We start from the raw sequence: 24622 nt of genomic DNA, 5'->3' as shown, positions 1-24622 counted from the left end.
TTTGGTTTACTTCATTCAACATATTTTTAGATCCATTTATGTTGATGCAAAATTCATTAATGTATCATTTCTATCTACTATATAGTATTCCATTGTATATATATAGCTCATCTTCATGATCCACTCATCTGTTGTTGGGCATCAAGGTTTGTTCCAAATCTTGGCTCTTGTGCTGAGTGCTGTGATAAATAGTGAGGTGCATATATACTTTGGGATGAATGTCCTTCCATCTTGGAGATAGATACCCAGGAGTGTGATTGCTGGAATATGATAGCTCAATTCTGAGTTTACTGAGCACTCTCCATACTGTTTTCCATAAGGGTTGGATCAAGCAGCATTCCAACCAGCAGTGGATGAGAGTTCCTTCCTTACCACATCCCCGCAAGCCAACGGAGATTGGTCCCATTATTTTTGATGTGTGCCATCCTCACTGGTGTAAGGTGGTACCCCATTGTTGTCTTGATTTGGATTTTCCTAAGAATGAGTGATGGTGAGCATGTTTTCATATGTTTATTGGCCCTCTTTCAGTTTTCTTTGGAGAAGTGTCTATTCATTTCTTCTCCCCATTCCTCTATGGCTTTATTAGATATTTTGGAGCTTACTTTTCTGAGTACTTTGTATATCCTAGATATCAACCCTTTATCTGATGTGTTGAGTGCAAAAACTTTCCCATTTTGATTACTGTCTCTTAGCTTTAGTTTGATGTAGTCCCATTTATTTAGATTGATGCTAAAATTCTTGCCATTGGAATTCTATCCTCAAAGACTTTTTTGATATATAGGTCTTGAAGTGTTCTGCCTATTTTTTCCTCAATGAACTTTATAGATTAGGGTCTGATTTTAAGGTTTTTAAACCATTTTGAGTTGACTTTTGTGTAAGGTGTGAGGTATGGATCAATCTTTAATTTCTTACAGGTTGTTCCAGTTGCTCCAACACTGTTTGTTAAAGAGCCTGTCTTTGTTCATTTCAAGTTTTTGGCTCTTTGTTCAATATTAGCTGACCATATATTTGGGGGTATATCCCAAGATATTTTATTCTAACCCACTGGTCTGAGACTCTGTCTTTCTTCCAGTACCATGCTGTTTTGATCACTATGGCTTTATAGTAAAGCTTCGGCCCAGAAAAAGAGATGCCACCCAGCTTCTAGTTTTTCAGTATGTACTTGGCTAACCTGTGTCTTTTGTGGTTCCATATGAATTTTATAATAGATTGTTCTAAGTCCTTAATAATTTATGTTTGAATTTAGATAGGGATTGCATTGAATCTATAAGGAAGTTTAGGTAAGATAGTCATTTCTACTATGTTAATTCTACCTACCCATGATCATGGGATGTTCTTCTATTTCCTTACATCCTCTTCAATTTCTTTATGGAGTGTTTTGAAGTTTTTATTGTATAGATCCTTCTCTTTTGTTGTAAGGTTGATTCCTGGGTATTTGATATTTTTGGGACAATATTTTAAATGGAACTGACTCTTTAATCTCTTTCTTTCCTACTTTGCTATTTGTATAGAGAAATGCTACTGTATTTTTTGAATTGACTTTGTAGCCGGCCACTTTGATTTATTGGTTAATTGTTACTAGTAGTTTTACTGTGGACTCTTTATTTAAAGTTTTTGATCTATATTATCATATCAACTGCAAAAAGACATAGTTTGAGTTCTTCTTTCTCAATTTGTATTTCCTTTTTTTGATAAACATCTTTCAGCAAAAGTACCAGCTTATTAAGATTTGTTGAAATATAGTAAAAAAAAAAGCCTGATTGTCTAAGGACATTAATTTTACAAGTGACAAAATATTACATTGGTTGAGCATTCATAGATTGACTATAAATCACCTTAATCTTTTTTTTAGTTTTTTTTTTAAGGTTCCTTCTATGCCCATTTTATTGAAAGGGTTTTTTTTTATCATAAATGGCTGTTGGACCTTATCACATGCTTTCTCTTTTTTTTTAATTTTTAATTTTTAATTATGAGAACAATGATGCAAAGAGGAAAAGGTAAATTTACAGTGAAAGAACAATTGCCCATAAACAGAGTTCTCAGAAGAAATCCCCTTGCTGACGCCTAAATATTGAAATTACAGTCAAAGAATTATTAAGAAAAATAAGGCAGAACCTATATACAATTACTTTGTCCACAAGTCCCCAGATTTTAGGACATTATAACATTTCTTAGCAGTACACAAAGCAACCTAAAGCCATGAGATTTATGTGACTCCTTAACTTTGAAGGCATAGTATTTTAAATATTCATGCACATACGTATTAGTTTAAGTTAACATCAAAAGTTTAAGAGGTTTTTTTTAAGGGTTAGTCAAAAGGACACAGTAAAAACGGTGTTACAGTGGGAAATATTGTTTGCATAGGCCCACCAAAATATGGGGGTCATAGAAAGAATAGCCTTGGTCTATATACAAGGAGACCACTACCCCTGAAGTTTTCTGGCATAAGACCAACTCTAGGCTCCAGGCAAACTAGTTTATTCAATCCAAGTCATTGTCTGTAGTGCGATTACAGTTTTATTTTTCACGCAGTCCTATTGTTGGCATCAGGTTTCTGTATTAAAGATCCTGGAATCTGCAAATCCTACATTGAAGTCAGGCTGGTGTGGAGTATCCTCTAGTTTCACCTCATAAATAAGGGGCAATACAGCAAGCCCTGTCCAGTAAGCAGGTCATTGTTCTTGTTAAGTCTTCTCAGTGTTAAGGGAAGTCTCTTTTGGGTAGATCGATGTCAGAGCAACTGTAGGGTCTTCCCTGGTAGAGGAGTGCCTCCAGATGATGTTATATACAACCTTGGATGTTTTGTAGATGTCTTCTCTAGATCAGGGGTGAATGGAGAATGCCCATTCTTCTGAGGCTTGTACCAGGTCTTTATGTCAATGTTCAGGGTGTAAGGTCCCATTGCACTACAAGATTTGTGTGTCCCCATCTCTATTAGATAAGAACTTATTGGTATGTATAGTATTTTCCTGTTTTAGTGTGCCTAAGCAAACAAGAAATAAAGCCACGTGGCGCTATCAGAGTATATGGGGGTGTAAGAACATTTCCAACAATACCCATGACTTGGTTCAAACATAAGCATTAAACTGAGGGATTCTTTCATACCAAATTTCATATTGAGCAGTTCACAAAGAGAAGATAAAAAAATGGGGGGGGGGGAGGATCGTCACTGTATAAGAAAATATTCAGCAAAAGTTATAGGGTCAAAGAAAACACCCATAAAATGTTGAAAAGACATAAGTGTCCTTTTTATGCCTTTTGGAATAGTTGGGTGGGTGTGAACTCCAGAGCACCACTTTGGTCTGTGACTTAGGACTCTACAGTACTTAAGTTAGAAAGGGTAAATGAGGAGTAATGATGATAGGGGTTAAGGAAGTTAAAGAGAAATATGATCTTTTGTAGGGGTATGCAAAAGGGCACAGTACAAAATGGACATTCTGCATACATAAAAATATAATTCAATGATAGTGAGTACTATTAATGTTTCTTGGGTGCGCGGGGGCTACCACCCTGACGCAATTTTGAAAATATAGACTGGAAAGAGATTACCAGTAACTTCAAGAAGCTGGGAAACCAGAAGTTCAGAGCCCCACCCAGACCCTCCCTAAGGAGCTGAATGGATAATGGGGGAAAGCCTAGGGTACCTTCAAGCTCCACCAAGGGGCCCAAATCACCAGCTTGCCTGGGCATGTGGCCTGGGGAAGCCCTGGAGATCTGGAGCAAGGCGGTAGAGGTGTGTTGGGGTTACCCAAGTTCCGCACCCCCCCAGGCCTGGTTAAGTAGGCCTTCTGCATGGCGGGGGCCTGCCGAACCCCATCTAGTTTTTTTCTTTATTTAAACACTGTGATTACAAATATGATTGTAGTTGTATGATTTCAGTCATGTAAAGAACACCCCCCTTCAACAGTGCAACATTCCCACCACCAATGTCCCAATTCTGCCTCCTCTGGGCCCCACCCCTGCTGTATTTGAGATAGCCTTTCTACATACCTTCCATTCACTCACATTGTTAGGATAGTTCTAAATATAGTTATTTCTCTAACAGCACTCATCACTCTTTGTGGTGAGCGTCATATCATGATCTGCAGCTTCCAGCCCTCATCTCTTTTGTCTCTAATGATTATTGCAAAAATCTCTTTCATTTTTCTTCCTTCCTTTCTTCCTTCCTTTCTTCTTTTCTTTTCTTCCTTCCTTTCTTCTTTTCCTTCCTTCCTTCCTTCCTTCCTTCCTTTCTTCCTTCCTTTCTTCTTTTCTTTTCTTCCTTCCTTTCTTCTTTTCCTTCCTTCCTTCCTTCCTTCCTTCCTTCCTTCCTTCCTTCCTTTCCCTTCCTTCCTTTCTTTCTTTCTTTCTTTCTTTCTTTCTTTCTTTCTTTCTTTCTTTCTTTATTCTTTCTTTCTTTCTTTCTTTCTTTCTTTCTTTCTTTCTTTCTTTCTTTCTTTCTTTCTTTCTTTCTTTCTTTCTTTCTTTCTTCTTTCTTTCTTTCTCCTCTTTCTTTATTGTGTCACACCCTGCAGAACTCAGGAGTCAGTCCCTGGCTCTTTGCTCAGAAATTGCTCCTGGCAGGATCAGAGGACCCTATGGGATACCAGGATTCGAACAACTGACATTCTGCATGCAAGGCAAATGCCTTATCTCCATGCTATCTCTAAAACCCATAAATGAGTGAGACTATTCTGTGTGTCTCTCTCTCCCTCTGACTTATTTCACTCAGCATAATAAATTCCATTTACATCCATGTATAGGAAAATTTCATGACTTCATCTCTCCTGAAGGCTGCATAATATTCCTTGTGTATATGGACCACAGTTTCTTTACTCATTCATCATTTGAAGGGCATCTTGGTTGTTTCCAGAGTCTGGCTATTGTAAATAGTGCTGCAATAAATAAAGGTGTGAGGAAGGGATTTTTATATTGTATTTTTGTGTTCCTGGGGTATATCCCTAGGAGTGGTATAGCTGGATCGTATGGGAGCTCAATTTACAGTTTTTAGAGAAATCTCCATGTTGCTGTCCCTTAAGGTTTGACCTAGACGGTATTCCCACCAGCATTAAAAAAGAGCTCCTTTCTCTCCACATCCCCACCAGCACTGCTTGTTCTCATTCTTTGTGAGTGTGCCAATTCTCAGTGGTGTGAGATGGTACCTCATAGTTGTTTTGATTTGCATCTCCCTGATGAATAGTGATGTGGAGCATCTTTTCATGTGCTTTTTGGCCATTTGTATTTCTTCTTTTACAAAGTGTCTGTTAATTTCTTTTTCCCAATTTTTGATGGGGTTATATATTTTTTTCTTGTAAATTTCTGTCAGTACCTTATATATTTTGGATATTAGTCCTTTATCTGATGGGTATTGAGTGAATATTATTCCCACTCAGTGGGTGACTTTTATATTCTGGTCACTATATCCTTTGAGATGAAGAGCTTCTAAACTTCATATAGTCCCATCTGTTTATTTTGCTTCACTTGTTTGCAGAGTGCTGTTTTCTCCTTAAAGATGGCCTTTAGTCTCAATGTCATCGAGTGTTTTATCTACATGCTATTCTATATACCTTATAGTTTCAGATATGATATCAAAGTCTTTAATCCACTTGGATTTTACCTCCATACATGGGGTTAACTGGAGGTCTGAGTTCACTTTTTTGCAAGTGGCAAACCAATTGTGCCAACACCACATGTGGAAGAGGCTTTACTTGCTCCATTTAGGAGTTCTTGCTCCTTTATCAAAAACTAGGTGGTTGTATGTCTGGGGAACATCTCTGCATACTCAAGCCTATTCCACTGATATGAGGGTCTGTCTTTTTTCCATTACCATGCTTTTTGATAACTATTGCTTTGTAATACAGCTTAAAATTGGGGAAAGTAATGCCTCCCATATTTCTTTTCTCAGGGAGTTCTTTAGCTACTCGAGGGTGTGTACTTTTCCAAATGAATTTCAGGAGTGTTTGATCCACTTCTTTGAAGAATGTCATGAATATCTTTAGAGGAATCACATTAAATCTATACAATGTTTTTTGGAGTTGTGTCATTTTAATGAGGTTGATCCTGCCAATCCATGAGCAGGGTATGTGTTTCTATTTTCGCGTGTTTTCTATTATTTCTTGGAGCAGTGATTTATAGTTTTCTTTGTATAGGTCCTTCACATCTTTAGTCAGGTTGTCTCCAAGATATTTAAGTTTGTGTGGCACTAATGTGATTGGGGTTGTTTTCTTAATGTCCATTGTTTCCCTATCATTATTTTAGTATAAAAAGCCATTGATTTTTATGTGTTAATTTTGTAGCCTGCCACATAGCTATATGAATAAATTGTTTCTAGAAGCTGTTTGGTAGAGTCTTTAGGGTTTTCTAAGTAGAATATCATGTCATCTGCAAACAATGAGAGCTTGATTTCATCCTTTCCTATCTGGATGACCTTGATATCTTTTTCTTGCCTAATTGCTATAGAAAGTACTTCCAGTACTATGTTAAATAGAAGTGGTGAGAGAGGACAGCCTTGTCTTGTACCAGAATTTAGAGTGAAGGCTTTTAGTTTTTCTCCATTGAGGATAATACTTGCCATTGACTTGTGGTAAATGGCCTTAACTATATTGAGAAATATTCCTTTCATTCCCATATTTTTGAGAGTTTTTATTAAGAATGGGTGTTGGAAATTATCAAATGCTTTCTCTGCATCTATTCATATGACCATGTGACTCTTACTGTTGATGTTGTGTATTATGTGAATAGATCTATGGATGTTAAAGCATCCTTGCATTCCTGGGAAGAAACCTACTTGATCATAGTGTATGATTTTCTTGATGAGGCATTAGATCCTGTTTGCCAGGATTTTGTTGCATATCCTTGCATCTGTGTTCATCAGGGATATTGGTCTGTAATTTTCTTTTTTTGGCAGCATCTCTATCTGGTTTTGGTATGAAGGTGATGTTGGCTTCATAAAAGCTATTTGGAAGTGTTCCTCTTTTTTCAATTTCATGAAAGAGCCTGTCCAGGATTGGTAGTATTTCCTCTTGAAAGGTTTAAAAGAATTCATTCATGAATCCATTCGGACCTGGGCTTTTGTTTATCGGCAAACTTTTGATCACGGTTTTAATTTCCTCAATAGTGATGGGGGTGTTTAGATATACTATATCCTCTTTATTCAACCGTGGAAGTTTATAAGATTTCCAGAATTTCTCCATTTATTCCAGGTTCTCTTATTAATGGCATAGAGTTTCTCAAAGTAGTCTCTGAATACTCTTTGAATCCCTGCAGCATCTGTAGTGATCTCCCCCTTTTCATTTCGGGTTATCAAGTTACTCTCCCTCTCTTTCTTTGTGAGTTTTGCCAATGGTCTATCAATCTTGTTTATTTTTCAAAGAACCAACTTCTGCTTTCATTGATCTTTTGGACTGTTTTTTGGGTTTCCACTTCATTGATTTCTGCTCTTAGCTTTGTTATTTCCTTTTGTCTTTCTCCTTTTTTTAATTTTTTTTTGATTGATCATTTTCTAATTCTATATGCTGTGTCATTAAACTGTTCAGGTATGCCCCTTCTTTTTTCCTGATGTGTGCTTGCAAAGCTAATAAATTTCCTCTCAGGACCACTTTTGCTTTGTCCCCTAGTTTCTGATAGTTTTTGTTTTCATTGTCATTTGTTTCCAGGAAAGTTTTGATTTCCTCTTTGATATCATCTCGGTTGTTCAGTAGTAGGCTGTTTAATCTCCAACTCCTAAAGTTTTTCTTGTGTGTCCCTTTTTAGTTCACATCTAACTTCAGATCCTTGTAGTCAGCAAAGGTAGCCTGCAAAATTTTTATCTTCTTGATTTTATGGATGTATGTTTTATATGCCAGCATGTGGTCTATTCTGGAAAATGACCCATGTATGTTGGAAAAGAATGTGTATTCAGGTTTCTGAGGATGGAGTGTCCACTATATCTCTACTAAACCTCTTTATTCCATTTATCTTTTAAGGTCTAGTATATTTTTGTTGGGTTTCTGTCTGTTTGACTTATCAAGTGTTTACAGGCCCGTGTTGAGGTCTCCCACAATTATTGTGTTATTATAGATACCTTTTTTAGGTCTGTTAATAATTGTACTAAATCCTTTGCTGGTCCCTCATTTGGTGCATATATGTTTAGGAGAGTGATTTCTTCCTGCTGTACATATTCCTTGATTAATACGAAATGTCCATCTTTGTCCCTTACAACTTTTCTGAGTATAAAGTTTTTGTCATCTGCTATTAGTTTTAGTATGGCCACTCTAGCTTTTTTATGGGTGTGTTTTCTTGGATGATTTTCTTCAAGCCTTTGATTTTGAGTCTATGTTTGTTCTAACTATTCAGGTGTGTTTCCTGTAGGCAGCAAAAGGTTGGGTTCAGTTTTCTGATCCATTTTGCCACTCTGTGTCTTAGTGGTGCATTTATTCCATTGAGAGTGATCATTGTCATGGTTTTTGGTGCCATCTTTGTGTAGAAGTTTGGTGTGTTTATTTGTCTGTCTTGTCATAAATTAGACCTTTCAGTTTTTATTTTAAGGTGGTTTGAGTCTGTAAAGTTTCTGAGCTGTTATTTATCTGTGAAGCTATGTATACTTCCTTCAAACCTGAAAGTGAGTTTTGCTAGGTGCAGTATTCTAGGCAAAGCATTTATTTCATTGAGTTTTGTCACTATATCCTACCACTGTCTTCTGACCTTGAATGTTTCTTGTGACAGGTCTACTCTAAATCTCAAGAATGCTCCCTTGAGTGTAATTTTCCTTTTTGATGTTGCTGCTTTCAGTATTCTGTATCTATCTGTGGGATTCATCATTGTGACTAGAATGTGTTTTGCAGTGTTTTTCCTGTGATCTCTTTTGACTGTTACTCTTCAGGCATGCAGGATTTGTCCCATTTATTCTTTAGCTCTGGTAGTTTCTCTGTGATGATATTCTTGACCATTGATTCTTCCTGGAGATTTTCTTCTTGGGTCTCTGGAACTCCAATGATTCTTAAGTTGTTTCTGTTGAGCTTATTAAAGACTGCTATTTTCATCTGTTCATATTCTTTGAGTAATTTTTCCATTGTTGATCATTTGCTTTAAGACTTTTTTCCAATCTCTTCTGATGTATGGAGTTATGTATCTCATCTTCCAGCTCACTAATTCTATCCTCAGCTTCTGTTTCCCTTGTGGAGAGCTTATCCATTGAGTCTTTCAATTCATCTACTGAGTTTTTCAGACCTGTTATATGACCTGATATTTTAGTTTGGAGTTTTCTGATTTCTATCCTCATATTCTCTTGATTCTTATTAGTGTTATGTTCTATACTTTCTTTGAGTTTTGTGAACATCCTCCATATTTCTTCTCTAAACTCCATATCTGAAAGACTAACTAGGTGGTTGGCCTTTGCTCCGTGATCAGAGTTGTCATCTTCATTCTGTATGTCTGATGTTGGTCTGCATAATTTCCCCATTTTCATTCCTGTATTGTGGGTTTTTCTACATGTTGTGGTGGTATTCATTGGCTATGTGTTCCGGGAAGACTCACCTCAGGAGAAGTGAACCCTCAGGGGACTGATGCCAGATGATCAAAGTTTTCAGTGTGAAGCATTCAGAGGGAAGCCTTAAAATGTCTGCCATGCTTAAGAGGCCCAGCAGAGACAGCTGTATCCACAGTCTTTGGACATGAAAGCTAATTTGTATTTATTTGATTTTCTTGAATTGTCTGATTGGTATTTCTAGGATTTCTAACAATATATTGTATAAGGGTAGAGACAACCAGAACCACACAATTTGAATCACCTTGTTTTGCCTCATAAATTGAGGGAGAAAATAAAAATAAACAGTACCAAAACTAAACAGCCATATGAACATTGAGTGGAATTAAAAAATTATCTGCAGGGCCCGGAGAGATAGCATAGCAGCATTTGCCTTTGCAAGCAGCCGATCCAGGACTAAAGGTGGTTGGTTAGAATCCCGGTGTCCCATATGGTCCCCCGTGCCTGCCAGGAGCTATTTCTGAGCAGACATCCAGGAGTAATTCCTGAGCACCGCCAGTTGTGGCCCAAAAACAAAAGCAAAAATTATCTGCTTAAACATCAAACCTAAAGTCAGCAGAATAGATACCTTATCTACAACAAGTTATACACAGAGGGGAACATTTTTTACTAGTACTCTGGGGGACAAAGTGGAGATATGGGACACATGCTGGGAAATGGGGTGGTGGGAGGACAAACCTTGTGGTGGGAATGGCCCTGATTCATTGTCACTATGTACCATAAATACTACTGTGAAAAATATGTTATTTACTCTTTGGTAGCAATAAAATATACATTAAAAAAAAAAGATCAGAGACAGTGGACAGCCTTGCCTAGTTCCTGTCTGTAGTGAAAATGCTTTCAGCTTTTTGCCATTAAGAATAATATTGGCTGTCGGCTTTTTATAGATAGTTTTAACTATCTTTTTTTTTTTTTTTTTTTTTTTTTGGGTCACACCCGGCATTGCTCAGGGGTTACTCCTGGCTGTCTGCTCAGAAATAGCTCCTGGCAGGCACGGGGGGCCATATGGGACACCGGGATTCGAACCAACCACCTTTGGTCCTGGATCAGCCGTTGGCAAGGCAAACGCCGCTGTGCTATCTCTCCGGGCCCCAGTTTTAACTATCTTGAGGAAGGTTTCTTCCAGCCCTATTTTGCCGAGTGCTTTCATCATGAATGGCTTTTGAACTCCTTCTCTGCATCAATTGATATAATCATGTGATTTTTGTTTTTCTTGTTGTTGATGTGGTATATGATGTTGACTAATTTGTGTATGTTGAACCATCCTTGCATTTCTGGGATGAAACCCACTTGGTCATGGTGTATAATAATTTTGATATATTGTTGGATTTGGTTTGCTAAGATTTTGTTGAGGATCTTTGTATCTATTTTCATTAGTAAGTTTGGTCTGTAGTTTTCTTTCTGGATGGTGTCTTTACCATCTTTACCATCTTTGTGATATCAGTCTCATGAAAGGAGTTAGGAAGTATTCCTGTATTTTCAATGTTTTGAAAGAACCTGACGGTCAATGGTAGTAATTCTTTTCAGAATTTTTTATAGAGTTCACCATCTGGACATGGACTTTTGTTCTAGGTGAGTTTCTTAATTACTGATTCATTTTTTTTAGATGTGATTAACCTATTTAGGCTTTCTATGTCCTCCTTATCAAGTCATGAAAGATGATAATTTTCCAGAAATCTGTCAGCTTTCTTCTGGGTTCTCTACACTGAGAACAGTTGTTCATAATAATTTATCACTAAGTCTTATATTTCTTGAGATTCTTTTGTAATATCTCCCCTTTCATTTCTGATCCTATTTATTTGGGTGTTTCTCTCTTTCTCTTTCTCTCTTCTTTCTTTTGGTGAGTCTTGCCAGTGGTTTGTCTATCTTGTTTATTTAAAAAAAACAACTCCTAGTTTCATTAATTTTTTATATTGTTTACTTAATTTCTATGTTGTTTATTTCTGCTCTTTTTTTTTATTAGTTCTTGTCTTCTGGCTGTGTTTGGGTTTCTTTGCAGCTGTTTTTCTTGATCCTTAATGTGTTCCTTTAAACTGTTGATTTGGTCTTTTTTTTCTTTCCTGATATAGGCCTGTGTTTCTATGATTTTCCCCTCATTACTGCTTTTTCTGTGTCCCACAGATTTTGACAGTTTGTCTCCTCATTCATCTCAAGGAATTCATTAGTCCTAGTTCTTCTAGTTTCTCATTTAGGGCTCTTATGTCTTTGCTAGTTTTCCCCCTAGTGCAGTGGTCGGCAGCCTTTTTTTTTCCTTCAACTGAGCCAAATCTCCCCAAAACCACGTTTGAAATTTATTTTGAGAGCCACATTTTTTGTTTTTGTTTTGTTTTGTTTGTTTGTTTGATTGATTGATTTTTGGCAGTGCTTAGTGTTACTCCTGGCTCCATGCTCAGAAATCGCTCCTGGCAGGTGCAGGGGACTACATGGGATGCCAGAATTCGAACCACCGACCTTCTGCATGAGAGGCAAACACCTTACCTCCATGCTATATCTCCGGCCCTGAGAGCCACATTTTTAAAACAAAAAATACATAGGATGATACAATTTTTTTAGTTTCAATAATTTTTTATTGAGACTATTCTGCTTGCAAGTATCCACATAGGTCAGGAGGATACAAATAACACAACTAATAAAACAAAAACTTTAGAATGAGATTTATCAAGAACATTAAATTCCATAAAATTTGCCTTACAGTGTAGAGAAAATTACATCCTGACAATCACTGACAAAATCACTAAAACTAATGTGAACATTGGCCTTGCATTTCCTTGGATAGTTTGAGCAAGTCAGGTTTGTATGTTGTTGTTTTTAATTTTAGGCACAATTCCAGGTTCTCAACGATGAGACGATTTCTCAATTTACTCTTGATAAGATTCATGCTTGAAAATGATTGTTCACATAAATATGTAGACCCAAACAAGGAAAGAACAGCAAACGCTGTAGGGAGCCTAGCTGATGAAACCTAGAACATAGGACACCTCAGTAATTCCTAATCTTGTCACCCACGTGACCAAAGGCGCCCATGCCTTGAGAACAAAGGAAATAGACAAATACTAAAGTAATTCAAAGCAGCCCAATACATCCAGCCAGAAAGAAAAATATAGAGCAACTTGCCTTTGTGTTAGCAAAAGGTTATTAGGATTACAGCTGATGTTCTATTTATGCTTGTTGAGTAAAATTTATAGAACTCTGTTTGAATCTTATGCTTTTAGGTAAAATGTGCTCTCTACCTCTTTGCCCCTCCCTATTACCTGCCCCAGCTTATGCTAATGAATGCTTGTAAATGTAATTGGTGGAAAAACCCGTAACACCCTCTGACGTATTTCAGCCCTTAAAAGCTGATCCCCCAACAATAAACTCCCTTTTTGAACAGCATGTGTTGTCTTGAGGGCCCTTCTCTTACTAACTTCTCAAATTTTTCTTCACAGGTCGGTTCTGCTCGGGCAAACCCACGAATAACTATCAACCTTCATTTCCACACCCCTGTGGGTCGGGGGTCCCCCACGGGAGGTTGCAAAACGCTAGCTTTTTTAGTTGATTATATGAGTCAGGAATACTATTCCAGATGTTAAAAATCAACATATCTTCCTTCTCCAGCTCTTTCAAAGCAGACCACTTGTGCTGTGAACTAAGTTCACATTTGTGTTTCTCCAATCTTTCTAAATTAGCACAAAAACGTTCAAATTTCGAGCTCCCCAGCTCTTTTCTTAATCCAGAAATTGCATTTCAAAGTTGCCAATGTTGATATTAAAGGGGGAAAATTTAATTCCGTTACAATAGCATCCAGAGGTTTTTTAACAAAGGCCAACGTTGCTTTGCTCTTTCTGAAATCGTGAAACCTCTTGAGAAAAGCTTCCTTCATATTTAAAAGTGCGGTTTTAAAATAGGTATTGTCAATATCAGAATTATTTTCTTGGCGATGTTTTAATAGGCTTGAAATGTGAATCAAAATTTCTCTGTCAAAATCTTGAGCAAAAACAGATCATTTGTTTTCAAATGAAATAACTTCTAACATCGAAAATATTGTGTTTCCTTTCCCCTGTAGTTTATGATTAAGCTGATTTAGATGTGAAGTAACATCCACCATGAAATACAGTTTTTGAATCCACTGATTGTTAATTCTGAATAGTGAACACTGTTCTCAAGGAAAAATGTTTTGATTTCTAATAAGAAGGAAGCAAAACGTTTCAAAATGTTTTCTCTTGTTATTTATTTATCCTCTGTTATTTATCTATGGAAGACAAACCAGTATTGGTGGATCACGCACTTTTATTTGTGGATGATGCCCTGTTATGGGGATCTGTGGATGACACCCTGTTATGGGGGAACTGAGGATGACACACTGTTATGGGGGGATCTGTGAGTGACGAACTGTTATGGGGGGGGAATCTGTGGATGATGCATATATGGCATCTTATGTGTGTGTAAATAGTATTATAAAATTAGTGGGGCTCATCATGGATATTTCAAGCAGGATTCACTCAAATAGTCCTCACTAGTATTGTTATATATTGACCTCAGAACCACTAACTTACTTTGCTGGCTACTAGATTTAAAAAATGCATGAAGCTCTGGCTCACGGGGCCCCAATACATATATTGTCTTACAGGGGAGGGAATGGAGGGGGTTCCAGGCTGGACAGTGACTCACCAGCACCACAGTGCAGCCACTGACACACACATGGCTCTCTCCTCTGTTGCTCCTCAGTCTGTAGTGCAGAGAGGATGCTGCCTCAATGCCTGCAGTGCCAGACAGAAAGTCACGCCCTTCCAGACCACATGAACTAACTGGACCTGTGTGGTGCCAGACAGAAAGTCACACCCCCCCATACCACAAGACCTGACTGAAGCTGTGTGGCGCCACACAGAAAGTCATGTCCTTCGATACCACATGACCTGACTGGAGTTGTGTGGAGGCAGCCACAGGAGCTGCACACAGGGTGGGCACTGACAGAGGCAAGGAGCAGAGTTCTGACTCCTGGAGCTGCTGCCCTGCACACAGAAGAGCCAAATTAAAAGTGTGAAGAGCCACATGTGGCTCACGAGCCGCAGGTTGCCAACCACTGGCCTAGTGGATCTGTCTAGTGGTGATGATGGTGAATTAAAGTCTCCTACTACTATCAGATTTTCTTCCATATGTATCTCCAGGTTTGTGAGCAAATACCATATATATTTTCTTGCTCTGTATTTGGTGCATAGATATTGACCAGAGTTAGTACTTCTTGATCTATTATTCCCCTGATCAGTAAATAGTGACCCTATTTGTCTCTGATCACTTTCTTCAGGTTGAATGCTAATTGTTCTGATATAAGAATGGCTGTCCCACTTTCTTTTGTTTTCTATTGGCCTAAACAATTGATTTCCATCCTTTTCTTCTAAGCCTCTGTCTATCCCGTACTTTTAGGTGTTTCTTGCAGGCAGCAGAAGTCATTTTTTTTTTTTTCTAATCCAACCCTGTACTATGTATCTTTTAATGGGGGAGTTTAGTCCATTGACATTTACAGAGATTATTGTCAGAGAGGGCTGTTGTGCAATTGAATTGTATATGGTGGTTTTTGCTACAATTGGGCATTTGGGTTGTGTAATTTATCTTTGAGTAGTTCATTTAGCTTCAGTTTGGTTAGCACAAATACCGCAAGTTTTTGTCTGAGAGTTTTGTCTGAGAATGCTTTCTTCCTCCCTCCCATATGAAGGAGAATTTTCTAGGTTGGAATTTTCTTACATTCTGTAGTTTGAATATATTGTTCCACTGTCTTCTTGCTTAATTGTTTGAATTGTTTAAAGTGGTTTGATTCCTATGTTCCTTCCTCTTAAGTTTTTTTCTCACTTATTACTTTAAGGAATTCATCTTTCTCTTTCTCCCTCTCTCTCTTTTTTTTGCCATTTGGATTATTCTATGTATTGGTGTTGGTTTATTAGGGTCTATTTTATTTGGGACTCTTATTGCCTCTTGGATTTGCACTGGAGCCTCTTTTTAGAGGGTGGGAACGTTTTCTGCTATTATTTTCCTCACCACATGTCTTCCCCTTTTCCTATTTCTCCCCTTCTGGTATTCCTACAGTCCATAGATCATTTCTTTTGACTTTGTTCATTAAATACCTAACAATTTTCCCCAATGCTTTACCTCTTATTTCCTTATTGACTTCTTTGTCATGTTTGGTTTGTAGTTTTTCTTCAAGTTCTTCTATGCAAGTCTCCAACTGTATAATTCTGTTTATGGATTGCTAAGAGGTTTTTTTATTTCCTTCAATTTCATTTGTATGAATTTTCTCGTCTTCTTTAAAAGTTCTTCTTTGAGTTGATTTATTTGTCCATGTATGATTTTCTTGATCTCGCTGGCTAGTGATTCATTGATTTCTATTACCCTGGTCACTTTTAGGTCCTAATTCATTAGGTTTGTGTATTTTGGTGGACTTGGAGACTTACTAGTATTTCTCTTTATATCCCTGGCTGCTAGTGTCTTAGTTTACCCATATTTCTTTGCACTTGGTGCTTAGAGTTTTCTGCCCTTGGGTCTCAGCCCTCCTTTGCCACCTGTGGCATGGGCATGGGTCCCTTCTCTGGAGTGCGGCCCTACACGGACATTTTGACAGCAGTCACGAGATTTGGCTCCTCCCTCAGGAGTCCTCCCTCTCATTACCTGCAAGAAGGTGCAGTTTCTCTCTCCACCACAGCCCTTAAGCACAGGTAATGGCAGTGACTGCCATCACCTGTTTTATATAATGTAACTCAGACATTTTCATTGCCAGAAACCCCTTTTTTTTTCTTTTTTCTCTTTCTTTCTTTCTTTCTTTCTTTCTTTCTTTCTTTCTTTCTTTCTTTCTTTCTTTCTTTCTTTCTTTCTTTCTTTCTTTCTTTCTTTCTTTCTTTCTTTCTTTCTTTCTTTCTTTCTTTCTTTCTTTCTTCTTTCTTTCTTTTTCTTTCTTTCTTTCTTCTTTCTTTCTTTCTTTTCTTTCTTTCTTTCTTTCTTTCTTTCTTTCTTTTTTTTCTTTCTTTCTTTCTTTCTTTTTCTCTTTTTCTTTCTTTCTTTCTTTCTTTCTTTCTTTCTTTCTTTCTTTCTTTCTTTCTTTCTTTCTTTCTTTCTTTCTTTCTTTCTTTCTTTCTTTTTTATTTTTTTTCATTTATTTTAGTATGGGCCATGCCAGGCCTTGATCAGGGGTTATTCCTGGCTCTGCTCCCTGGCAAAAAATTACTACTGGCAGGTTCTAGAAGCCATGGGATGCTGGGGATTGAACCCTGCTCAGCCATGTGCAAAGAAAATGCCCTACCCACTGTGCTATCACTTTGGGCCCATACCATAGACTCTTTAGAATATTGATTCCTTAGGAAGAAAACAATACACCTGAGTTTTGTGTGTTTTTGAAGTGTTTTGGTACTTTTTTACTCTCATATGCCAGTTTTGTTTCACATTTTTTTTCTACCTGAGTAATTAAAAAAACTGTTACTTCTATTTTTTAGTATGAATTTTCAAAAAGTTCATTGCTATAAAAAGTCTGATGTTAAGTTAGTTTTATTTTATATCCATATTATGTAAATTTTAAAAATATATGCTAATATTTACTTTTTCTTAAATCTATAGATTTTCTTTTTCTTGTAGTCCAACAAGTTTTATTAGACTATGTCTTAATTTTTGTAGATTCCATTAGTGATCTGGCATGTTCTTTAATAAATACATGTAAAAATGTACTATAAGTATAATTAATATGTAAATAAAAGAAACAGTATAGACTTTATTATTGATGCTTCATGTACTGTAATATGAACATATAGCCAATTTATTGTACATAAAATTAAAATGCTTTTTGTATCAGTAATTGTTTCATAATTTTTTACTCCCTAAAAAATAAATAAATCTATTTGCATTTATTGGATTTTCTTTTCCTATATACAATATTTTTTCACTTTTTCTTGGGACATTTTGTTTCTTTATTCTATTAAAAATGCCTGTCTGTCCTCCACTATTTGGTGGTGGGCGTTGGGCTACACCCAGTAACTCTCATGGAATACTCGTCTATCTGCACTCAGAAATTGTTCCTAGCAGGCACAGGGAACCATATGAGATGTTGGGGATCAAACCCAGATTTGTCCCTGGTTGTCTGCCTGCAAAGCAAATGCTCTACCCATTGTGCTATTGCTCTGGCCCCTTCTACTATTTTTCTAAGGAATTATTTTGTTATTCACACTTGCTCTCATTATAGTTTGATATATTCTATTTTAAATTCCTCTTTGAATTCTACCATAATATGACTAGTTTTTACCATAATTCATATTGCTATTTCATGCCATTGTTCTTTTCATCATTTTTGTGTGTGTCATTTTACTAACGTTATTATGAAATAGGATATAGTTTTAACATGTTTTCTGTGCATGGGTTTCTGGCATATTTTTATTTTCTGTAGACATGTTATTCTTTTATTGTTTTATGCAATAAATTGCATAAGATTTGACTTCGATAATTTGGTAGTAGTAGTTTTCCTGAAAGTGTTCAGAATCAACACTTCTTTTAGATAACTTCTAACTTCACAAAACTTTTCATTTGCTATTCTAGTGTTAAAGAAAAAGCAGTAACAGCATGACATTTACTTTCAGATACTTTGAACCTCTCTACTTTAGCTAATTTATCAGGTTTTTCTTCCTCCTCCTCCCTTCTTCATCTTCATCTTCTTTTTCTTCTTCTCCTCCACTTCCTTCTTCTCCTCCACCTCTTTCTCTTCTTCGTTCTTCATTTAGCTAATTCATCAGGACCTTCTCTTCCTCCTCTCCTCCTTCTCCTCCTCCTTCCTTTTCTTCTTTTCTTCCTCCTCCTATCCCCTCCTCTCCTCCTCCTCCTCCTTTTTTGGTGGGAAAGAGCACATCCTTTGGTGCTCAGTGGTTATTCCTGGCACTGCATTTAGAAATCACTCCTGGCAAGCTCAGGGGACCATATGGGATGCCAGGAACAGAATCCTGGTCCATCCCAGGTTGGCAATTTCTAAGGCAATACCCTGTCCCTGTACTATAGCTCTGGCCCTAGGATCTTCTCTTTCATATGTAGTGGCTGTTTCTAACCTACTCAGTTACAATTCCATGCCCAAATCTGGAGTATTCCTGTGGGAGAGAACCTAGTTTTTCATGTTTTGCTGAAGTGGGCAAAATTTCTGTTGATTTTTAGCAGCTCTTCTATAATTTGCTGTTGACTATTTTGGAGTTTTTGGTTCTTTTATTTATTTATTTATTTATTTATTTATTTATTTATTTATTTATTTTGTTTTTGTGCCACACCCGTTTGACGCTCAGGGGTTACTCCTGGCTATGAGCTCAGAAATCGCCCCTGGCTTGGGGTGACCATTATGGGACGCCGGGGGATCGAACCGCGGTCTGTCCTACGCTAGCGCTTGTAAGGCAGAAAACCTTACCTCTAGCGCCACCTTCCCGGCCCCCCCGGTTCTTTTATTCTAATTCTTTTGTTCTCAGATAACTTGTTGTATTCCTTTGCTTTTCCATCACACATATGCTGACAGTGTAAATCTTTCCTTTAGTTGGTTATTTACTCCTCATTTTGTACCTTGAGTTCAAGGGATGTTTTGCTACCTTACTTTTAATTTTTATAAATAATGCACACCAATGCTTTTATTTTGCATTCAAGTAACAGTTTTTATGTGGAGATTTTGAATATCCTAAATCTATGCTTACATTACAATATTTGTCTTCACAAAATTCTTAAATGTCTTTGAACAACAGTTTCATTAAATTTCCCTTTACCTCTGTAGCTAAGAATTGTCAGATAGGACAGGAAATGTGAACTAAACAATGTAATACTGTTTCTATGTGGTTTATGTGGGGATATGGGAATGCAGTTGCTGACGAGAATTATTGCATATATATACATATTACAACTATATGTATATTTTATCAGTCCAATGTTTTGGCCTGAAACACATTACAAATTTTTAACATGATAAGTTTTCACCATTGGTCTTGTGGCAATGGCTATTTGTGGAACCAAACTTTATTTACAAGTACATTATTTTCTCTGAGAAGGATAGGAGCACTGCCTTGCTATTTATCCCATGTTAAAATATATTTACCTCCACCCCCCTCTTAAAATCCATTTTCTATTCTTATCTGGAAAAAGTGGGGAGGATTTCTATATTTTGTTCACCACTTGAGTTTCAGTAGCAGACTGAAACATGTCCACTGTGATTTCAAATTCAGGCTTAAAAAAATCTCATTTTAACCCTCTTGCTTTACAACTTGATAAGCTATTGGTGTTTCTTACGACTTGTTAAGCTATTGGTTGTTTTTATTTATTTATTTATTTATTTATTTATTTATTTATTTTAGTTTTTGGTTTTTGAGCCAACACCTAGTGATGCTCAGGGGTTACTCCTGGCTATGTGCTCAGAAATTGCTCCCTGGCTTGGGAGACCGCATGGGATGCCAGGGGGATCAAACCGAGGTCTGTTGTAGGTCAGCCGCTTGCAAGCAAATGCCCTACAGCTGTGCCATTACTACTGGCCCGAGCTATTGGTATTAAAGATTAAAAGTATCACTAAACTTGCTCAGCAAACAATGATACCTCTGCATTTAATGATATGCTGAAACTAGAGGATGCTTCCTACATCAACCTGACATTCAACGAAGAAATGCACAGTATCCAGAGTCTTTAATAGAAAATGTCTGATACCAACTATAGCATAAAGGTGTATAAAGTATTCACACGGGACCTTGAGAATGACTGGAGGTTGGTATAGGACTGGTATGCCCAGAACCCAGAGTCTGTCTTATGCAATATACTTCTGGGGTGAGGCCTTTTTGTAATCAGGTCCAAGAATTTTTTCTCCCATTTCTTTCTCCATTTTTCTGGACCCTATTGCAAACATTGGGCGATTGCCACAATCACACCTTTACTAGATTTTTTACTCTTAGCTCTTTAAAGATAAAATACAACTTACTGAACTTAAAAACAATAACTACTGTAGTAGACACTGCCTTGTCTCGAAAACAGCAGGGTATGGGAATGGGGGGTGGAGTGGTAATGTTGCACTTGTGAAGGGGATGTTCTGGTTATGACTGTAACCCAAAATATGATTACTGTTACTTAAATAAAAAATATATTTAATAAAATAAAAAAAGATTAAAAGTATCCTAAACTTGTAATGGAAGAATTGGCATAAGACAATTCCTTTAAATGTTATTAAGTGGAAAATTTGCTTATCTTGCCTTTTTTATTTATATCATCATATATTTCTGATTGTTTCTATGGCAAATGAAAACACAAAATAAAACCAATTGACTCCAGGTTGTTCATATTTAATTTTCTAACGCTTAGATTTACCAGAAAAATATTGAAAATTAGAAATTTATCTTCAGTATATCATGAAGCCCAAAAATAGTTAAAAATTTGTTATGTAAAAGAAATACAGAAAAGTTGGAAATTGAAAGCTTGCAGTAGCCAGAAAGATATTAAAAGTATACAAGTTCAAGTGCACTTTAGTAAGAGTTAAATGGTGATGAGAAGTAATATAGAGAGAAATAAAGTATTTTTAAATACTGTTTTAAAATGTTTTGTGTTGACTATAATGTGTATACTTGCAAGTCTGTGACTTCATTCACTGGAAAAAGTTTATGTAAATATTTTATTGAAGTGATTTTATATAATATATATATATATATATATATAAGAAATGATACTGAGTGTATTGCTGGTGAATTTTTTTTTTTGCAGTGGACTCTGTTGAATTGTTTTAAAATAAAATTTTTCCATATCCAAGCAAATTCAGAAATGTCTAGAGAATAAATGAATGATCAAGTCTTATTTAAAAAAAATATATACTTTATTTTCAACTAGAAAGGTGCAAACATGTAACTTTTGGTCACACTTTCAACAAATAAACTGCCCCTAAAACAGTCATAGTCAAAGAAGAAACAAATGTTTCCAGGTAGAAATACTGATCTGCCATCTAGAACCACTCATTTGTTAGAAAAGGCCATTTGTGAGACTACCACATTTCCAACCCCCAAATCAGACTGCCAGAATCATCACTGCCTCATCTTTAGCAAACTCTTTAGATGGACTGTCACTCTGAGAAGAATTTCCATTTGAATATCCATTTCATGCTTTGAATTGTCAAACAATCTTTAAATCCTATCTCTGTGGTGTTCAGAGTTGAGGCTACCATTTGAAATATCAAAGCATTAACAATAAAACAAAAAGGCACAGACACATTTAAATTAACTTAGATAGCTGTACAAATATAGATATTTATATATATATATATACACATAGTATTTACAGTATCAGTTAAAAATCTGGCTTGTTACTGGCAAATTACCTTGCCACAAGATGTCCAGTCTAATAGACAGGATTCTGATTCCCGACTACTGTCATTCGAATCAGAATGTCAGAGCTGAACCTGCTGTTCTGACTTCAAAGAACTTGTCTCAGCCTCAGGATGGCTGGAAAAGCACAACCAAGCTGATGCTGGAAGTTCAGGCAGGTCCATAAGCAAACTCAAAATGTTCCTTTTCAGCTACACTCCAATAGCAGGCACATTACTGCTTTCAGATAGCAAGCCCTTGTATAGGCGCCCTCCAACTGGCCCCAAGGCCACACCTTACCATACATTCTGTTGCCATGCAATAGAGTAGTTCCAAAGTCAAGTCTTAACTTTCTTCAAACCAGTGTCTGGGGTTGATAAGACTATTTGTTTGAACGTGGTGGGAATTTTCCTTTCTCCCCCCTTAACAGATTTAAGAACTTTACTACTGAAATCATGCTTACACAAAAAAATGAGATGTGAATCAGTTCATGTTACAGCCTACTGATTTCATGTCTCTCACTTTCTCTGGCTTTATGCCATGTCTCCATACATCTTCTTATAGAACAGTGACTCAAAGATGTCATTGTCCCCGGGACAGTTATAATGGCAGGCGCAGGTCTTGATGAACATCATGCTTTTCTTCATGACCTCACCGTCGGGGCACTTGAACTCCACAGGGAGGGTGGTGGTTCTGTGTGGGGTACAGCATCTGCCGTCTGTGCACACTCCGCAGAACTTAGCCCGGTATGACTTCACGCTGGTGCAGCCGGAAAGCTCAAACTTGACTGGCTTGGCAATTTTGGGAGTCCGGATGCACTTTTTGCCCTTCTAAGGAAAATAAGAGAAAAAGAAAAAAAAATCAATGACTCCAAGAAGGAGTGGTTTTCCTCCACCTCTGCGTGCCCTAGCCTGACACTGTTGGACTTCTGTTTATATTTCGAGAAGAGGAAGTCTGAGGCTCCGTGGCCAGTTTTCTAAAAATAGGGAGAGCCCCCGTTGAATGTCTTGAGTTAACACTGTAGAGGGTTTCTAGTGGAGAGCTAGCTGTTGATCCCTACTAGAAAAGATCTCGTTGCAGCCGGACAGCTCATCGCTTTGATATTTGGGGAGCTAATAGGGCCTCCCTGACGTAACCTGCTGGTAGCAAACTAATTTTGCCCTTTGTACTATCAGACACGAGGAACCTTCCCTAAAGGAATAGCACGGGTACCTTAATGTTCTCCTCCAGATCGGCTTCGCAAGGTCTGACCATGCAGAGGCGGCTCTGCTTCTCCAGCCTGCAGAAGGCGTTGTCGTTGGTGACGCGGGTGGAGATGCCCATGCCGCAGGTCTTGGAGCAGGCGCTCCACTCCGTGGTCTGGACCAGGCAGTTGGCCCGCATCAGGGTCGGGTCTGGGCCGAAAGTGTCTTCCAGGCGGTATGCTGCGCGGGCAGGGCGCAGAGGCGGGTGAGCGGCGAGAGGAGACGGCAGCCCCCGGCACTCCCCTCGGGCCCTGGGCGAGGTCGGGGCCTGCCCTTCCGCCCCCCCCCCCCCCAGACGGACCCCGACTCACCCGCCAGGGCCGGGCCGACCGCGGTGCTGTCCTTGGGCTCGTCGCACACCCACTCCTCGCAGCATTTCCCGGGGAGCTTGACCCTCCGCGGGAAGGGGCAGTCCGGGCTGGGCAGGCGCACGTCCATTTTGCAGAAGGGGACGCAGCCCACCGCCCCGTCCATGCAGGTGCACCGGTACTTGCAGCTGCTCTCGAAGGTCTCTCCGCTGCGGTACACGGCGCCCCCAAAGACGCAGGGCGCCCCGTCTTTAGCTGGAGGGAAGCAAGCCGGGCGGAGAGGGTGAGGCGGCCGCTCGAGTGGGACGCGGGTCCCCGGGGGGACGTCCGGCCCAGCGCGTGGGAATCCGGGTCCGGGACGGGGAAGGGCAGCCTGGGGCGCCCTCCCTCCATCCTTCCCTCCCTCCCTCCCTCCGTCCGTGCCTGCCTCCTCTCCCTCGCCCTCGCCCTCTCCCTCTCCCTCTCCCTCGCCCTCGTCCTCGCCCTCGCCCTCGCCCTCGCCCTCTCCCGGGCCCGGACTCACCGGTGCACACGCCGACCTTGCGGGCGGCCGGGGCGCCGACGTCGCAGAAGAGCCCCTTGTGCGGGTCGCAGAGGTCCCGCTCGCCGCACAGCTCGCCCAGCTGCTTGGCGCAGACGCGGCAGCAGCCGCAGCCGTCCAGCACCAGGCTCACGCCGGCCGGGCAGCGCGGCGCGGGGCCGGGGGCGCACTGGCAGGGGCCGCGGCAGGCCTGGCCGGCGGCGGGCTGCGGAGGAGAGGGGCGGAGAGGGGGAAGAGGGCGGGTGAGCCGCGCCGGCCGGCCGGGCTCGGACCCTGCCCCGGGCGAGGGAGGCCCCGGGCTGCGGGCTTACCGGGCCGCAGAGGGCGAGCAGGAGCGCGACGGCGAGGCGGGCGGCGGTCGGGGCCATGGCGGGCGCGGCGCTGAGTCGGGGCGCGTCGGGCGGCGGCGGTCGGTCGGTCGGCCGGCGGGCGGGCGGGCGGGCGTCGTCGAGGTCGGAGCGGGCGCTTGCTCTCGCCGGGAAGAGGCGCTGCGAGTCCGGGCGGCGGCCGCGGCTTTTATAGGCTCTGGGCGGCGCAGGCTCGGCGGGCTGAATGGAGTCCCACACAAACAGGGACATTCCGCGCATTCCGCCCCACCTTCCGCCGGCCGCGCGCACCGGGCTGAGCCTGACCCCTTGACACCCGCATTCCTCTGGTCTGAGCGCAGCTGGCTCGCTCTCGCGCTCGCTCTCCCTCCCTCTCTTTCTCTCTCTGTCTCTCTGTCTCTG

At 39.5% G+C, this 24622-nt stretch overlaps 1 protein-coding gene across 1 annotated transcript; it reads right to left on the bottom strand.

Moving 5' to 3' along the window:
- Positions 1 to 22085: 22085 nt before the first annotated feature.
- On the bottom strand, positions 22086 to 24262 carry CCN2 (cellular communication network factor 2). The gene is made up of 5 exons (XM_049785215.1): positions 24206 to 24262; positions 23877 to 24099; positions 23357 to 23608; positions 23014 to 23225; positions 22086 to 22631 (listed from the first exon to the last, which is right to left on the bottom strand). The coding sequence occupies exons 1-5, from the start codon at positions 24260 to 24262 to the stop codon at positions 22335 to 22337; spliced, it is 1041 nt and encodes a 346-aa protein (XP_049641172.1). The 3' UTR covers positions 22086 to 22334.
- Positions 24263 to 24622: the final 360 nt, after the last annotated feature.

Source organism: Suncus etruscus, chromosome 12 (assembly GCF_024139225.1).
Source record: "Suncus etruscus isolate mSunEtr1 chromosome 12, mSunEtr1.pri.cur, whole genome shotgun sequence".
NCBI classification, from domain to species: domain Eukaryota; kingdom Metazoa; phylum Chordata; class Mammalia; order Eulipotyphla; family Soricidae; genus Suncus; species Suncus etruscus.
Note: the sequence above shows the minus strand (reverse complement) of the source record. Positions and strands in the feature narration are given on the sequence as shown.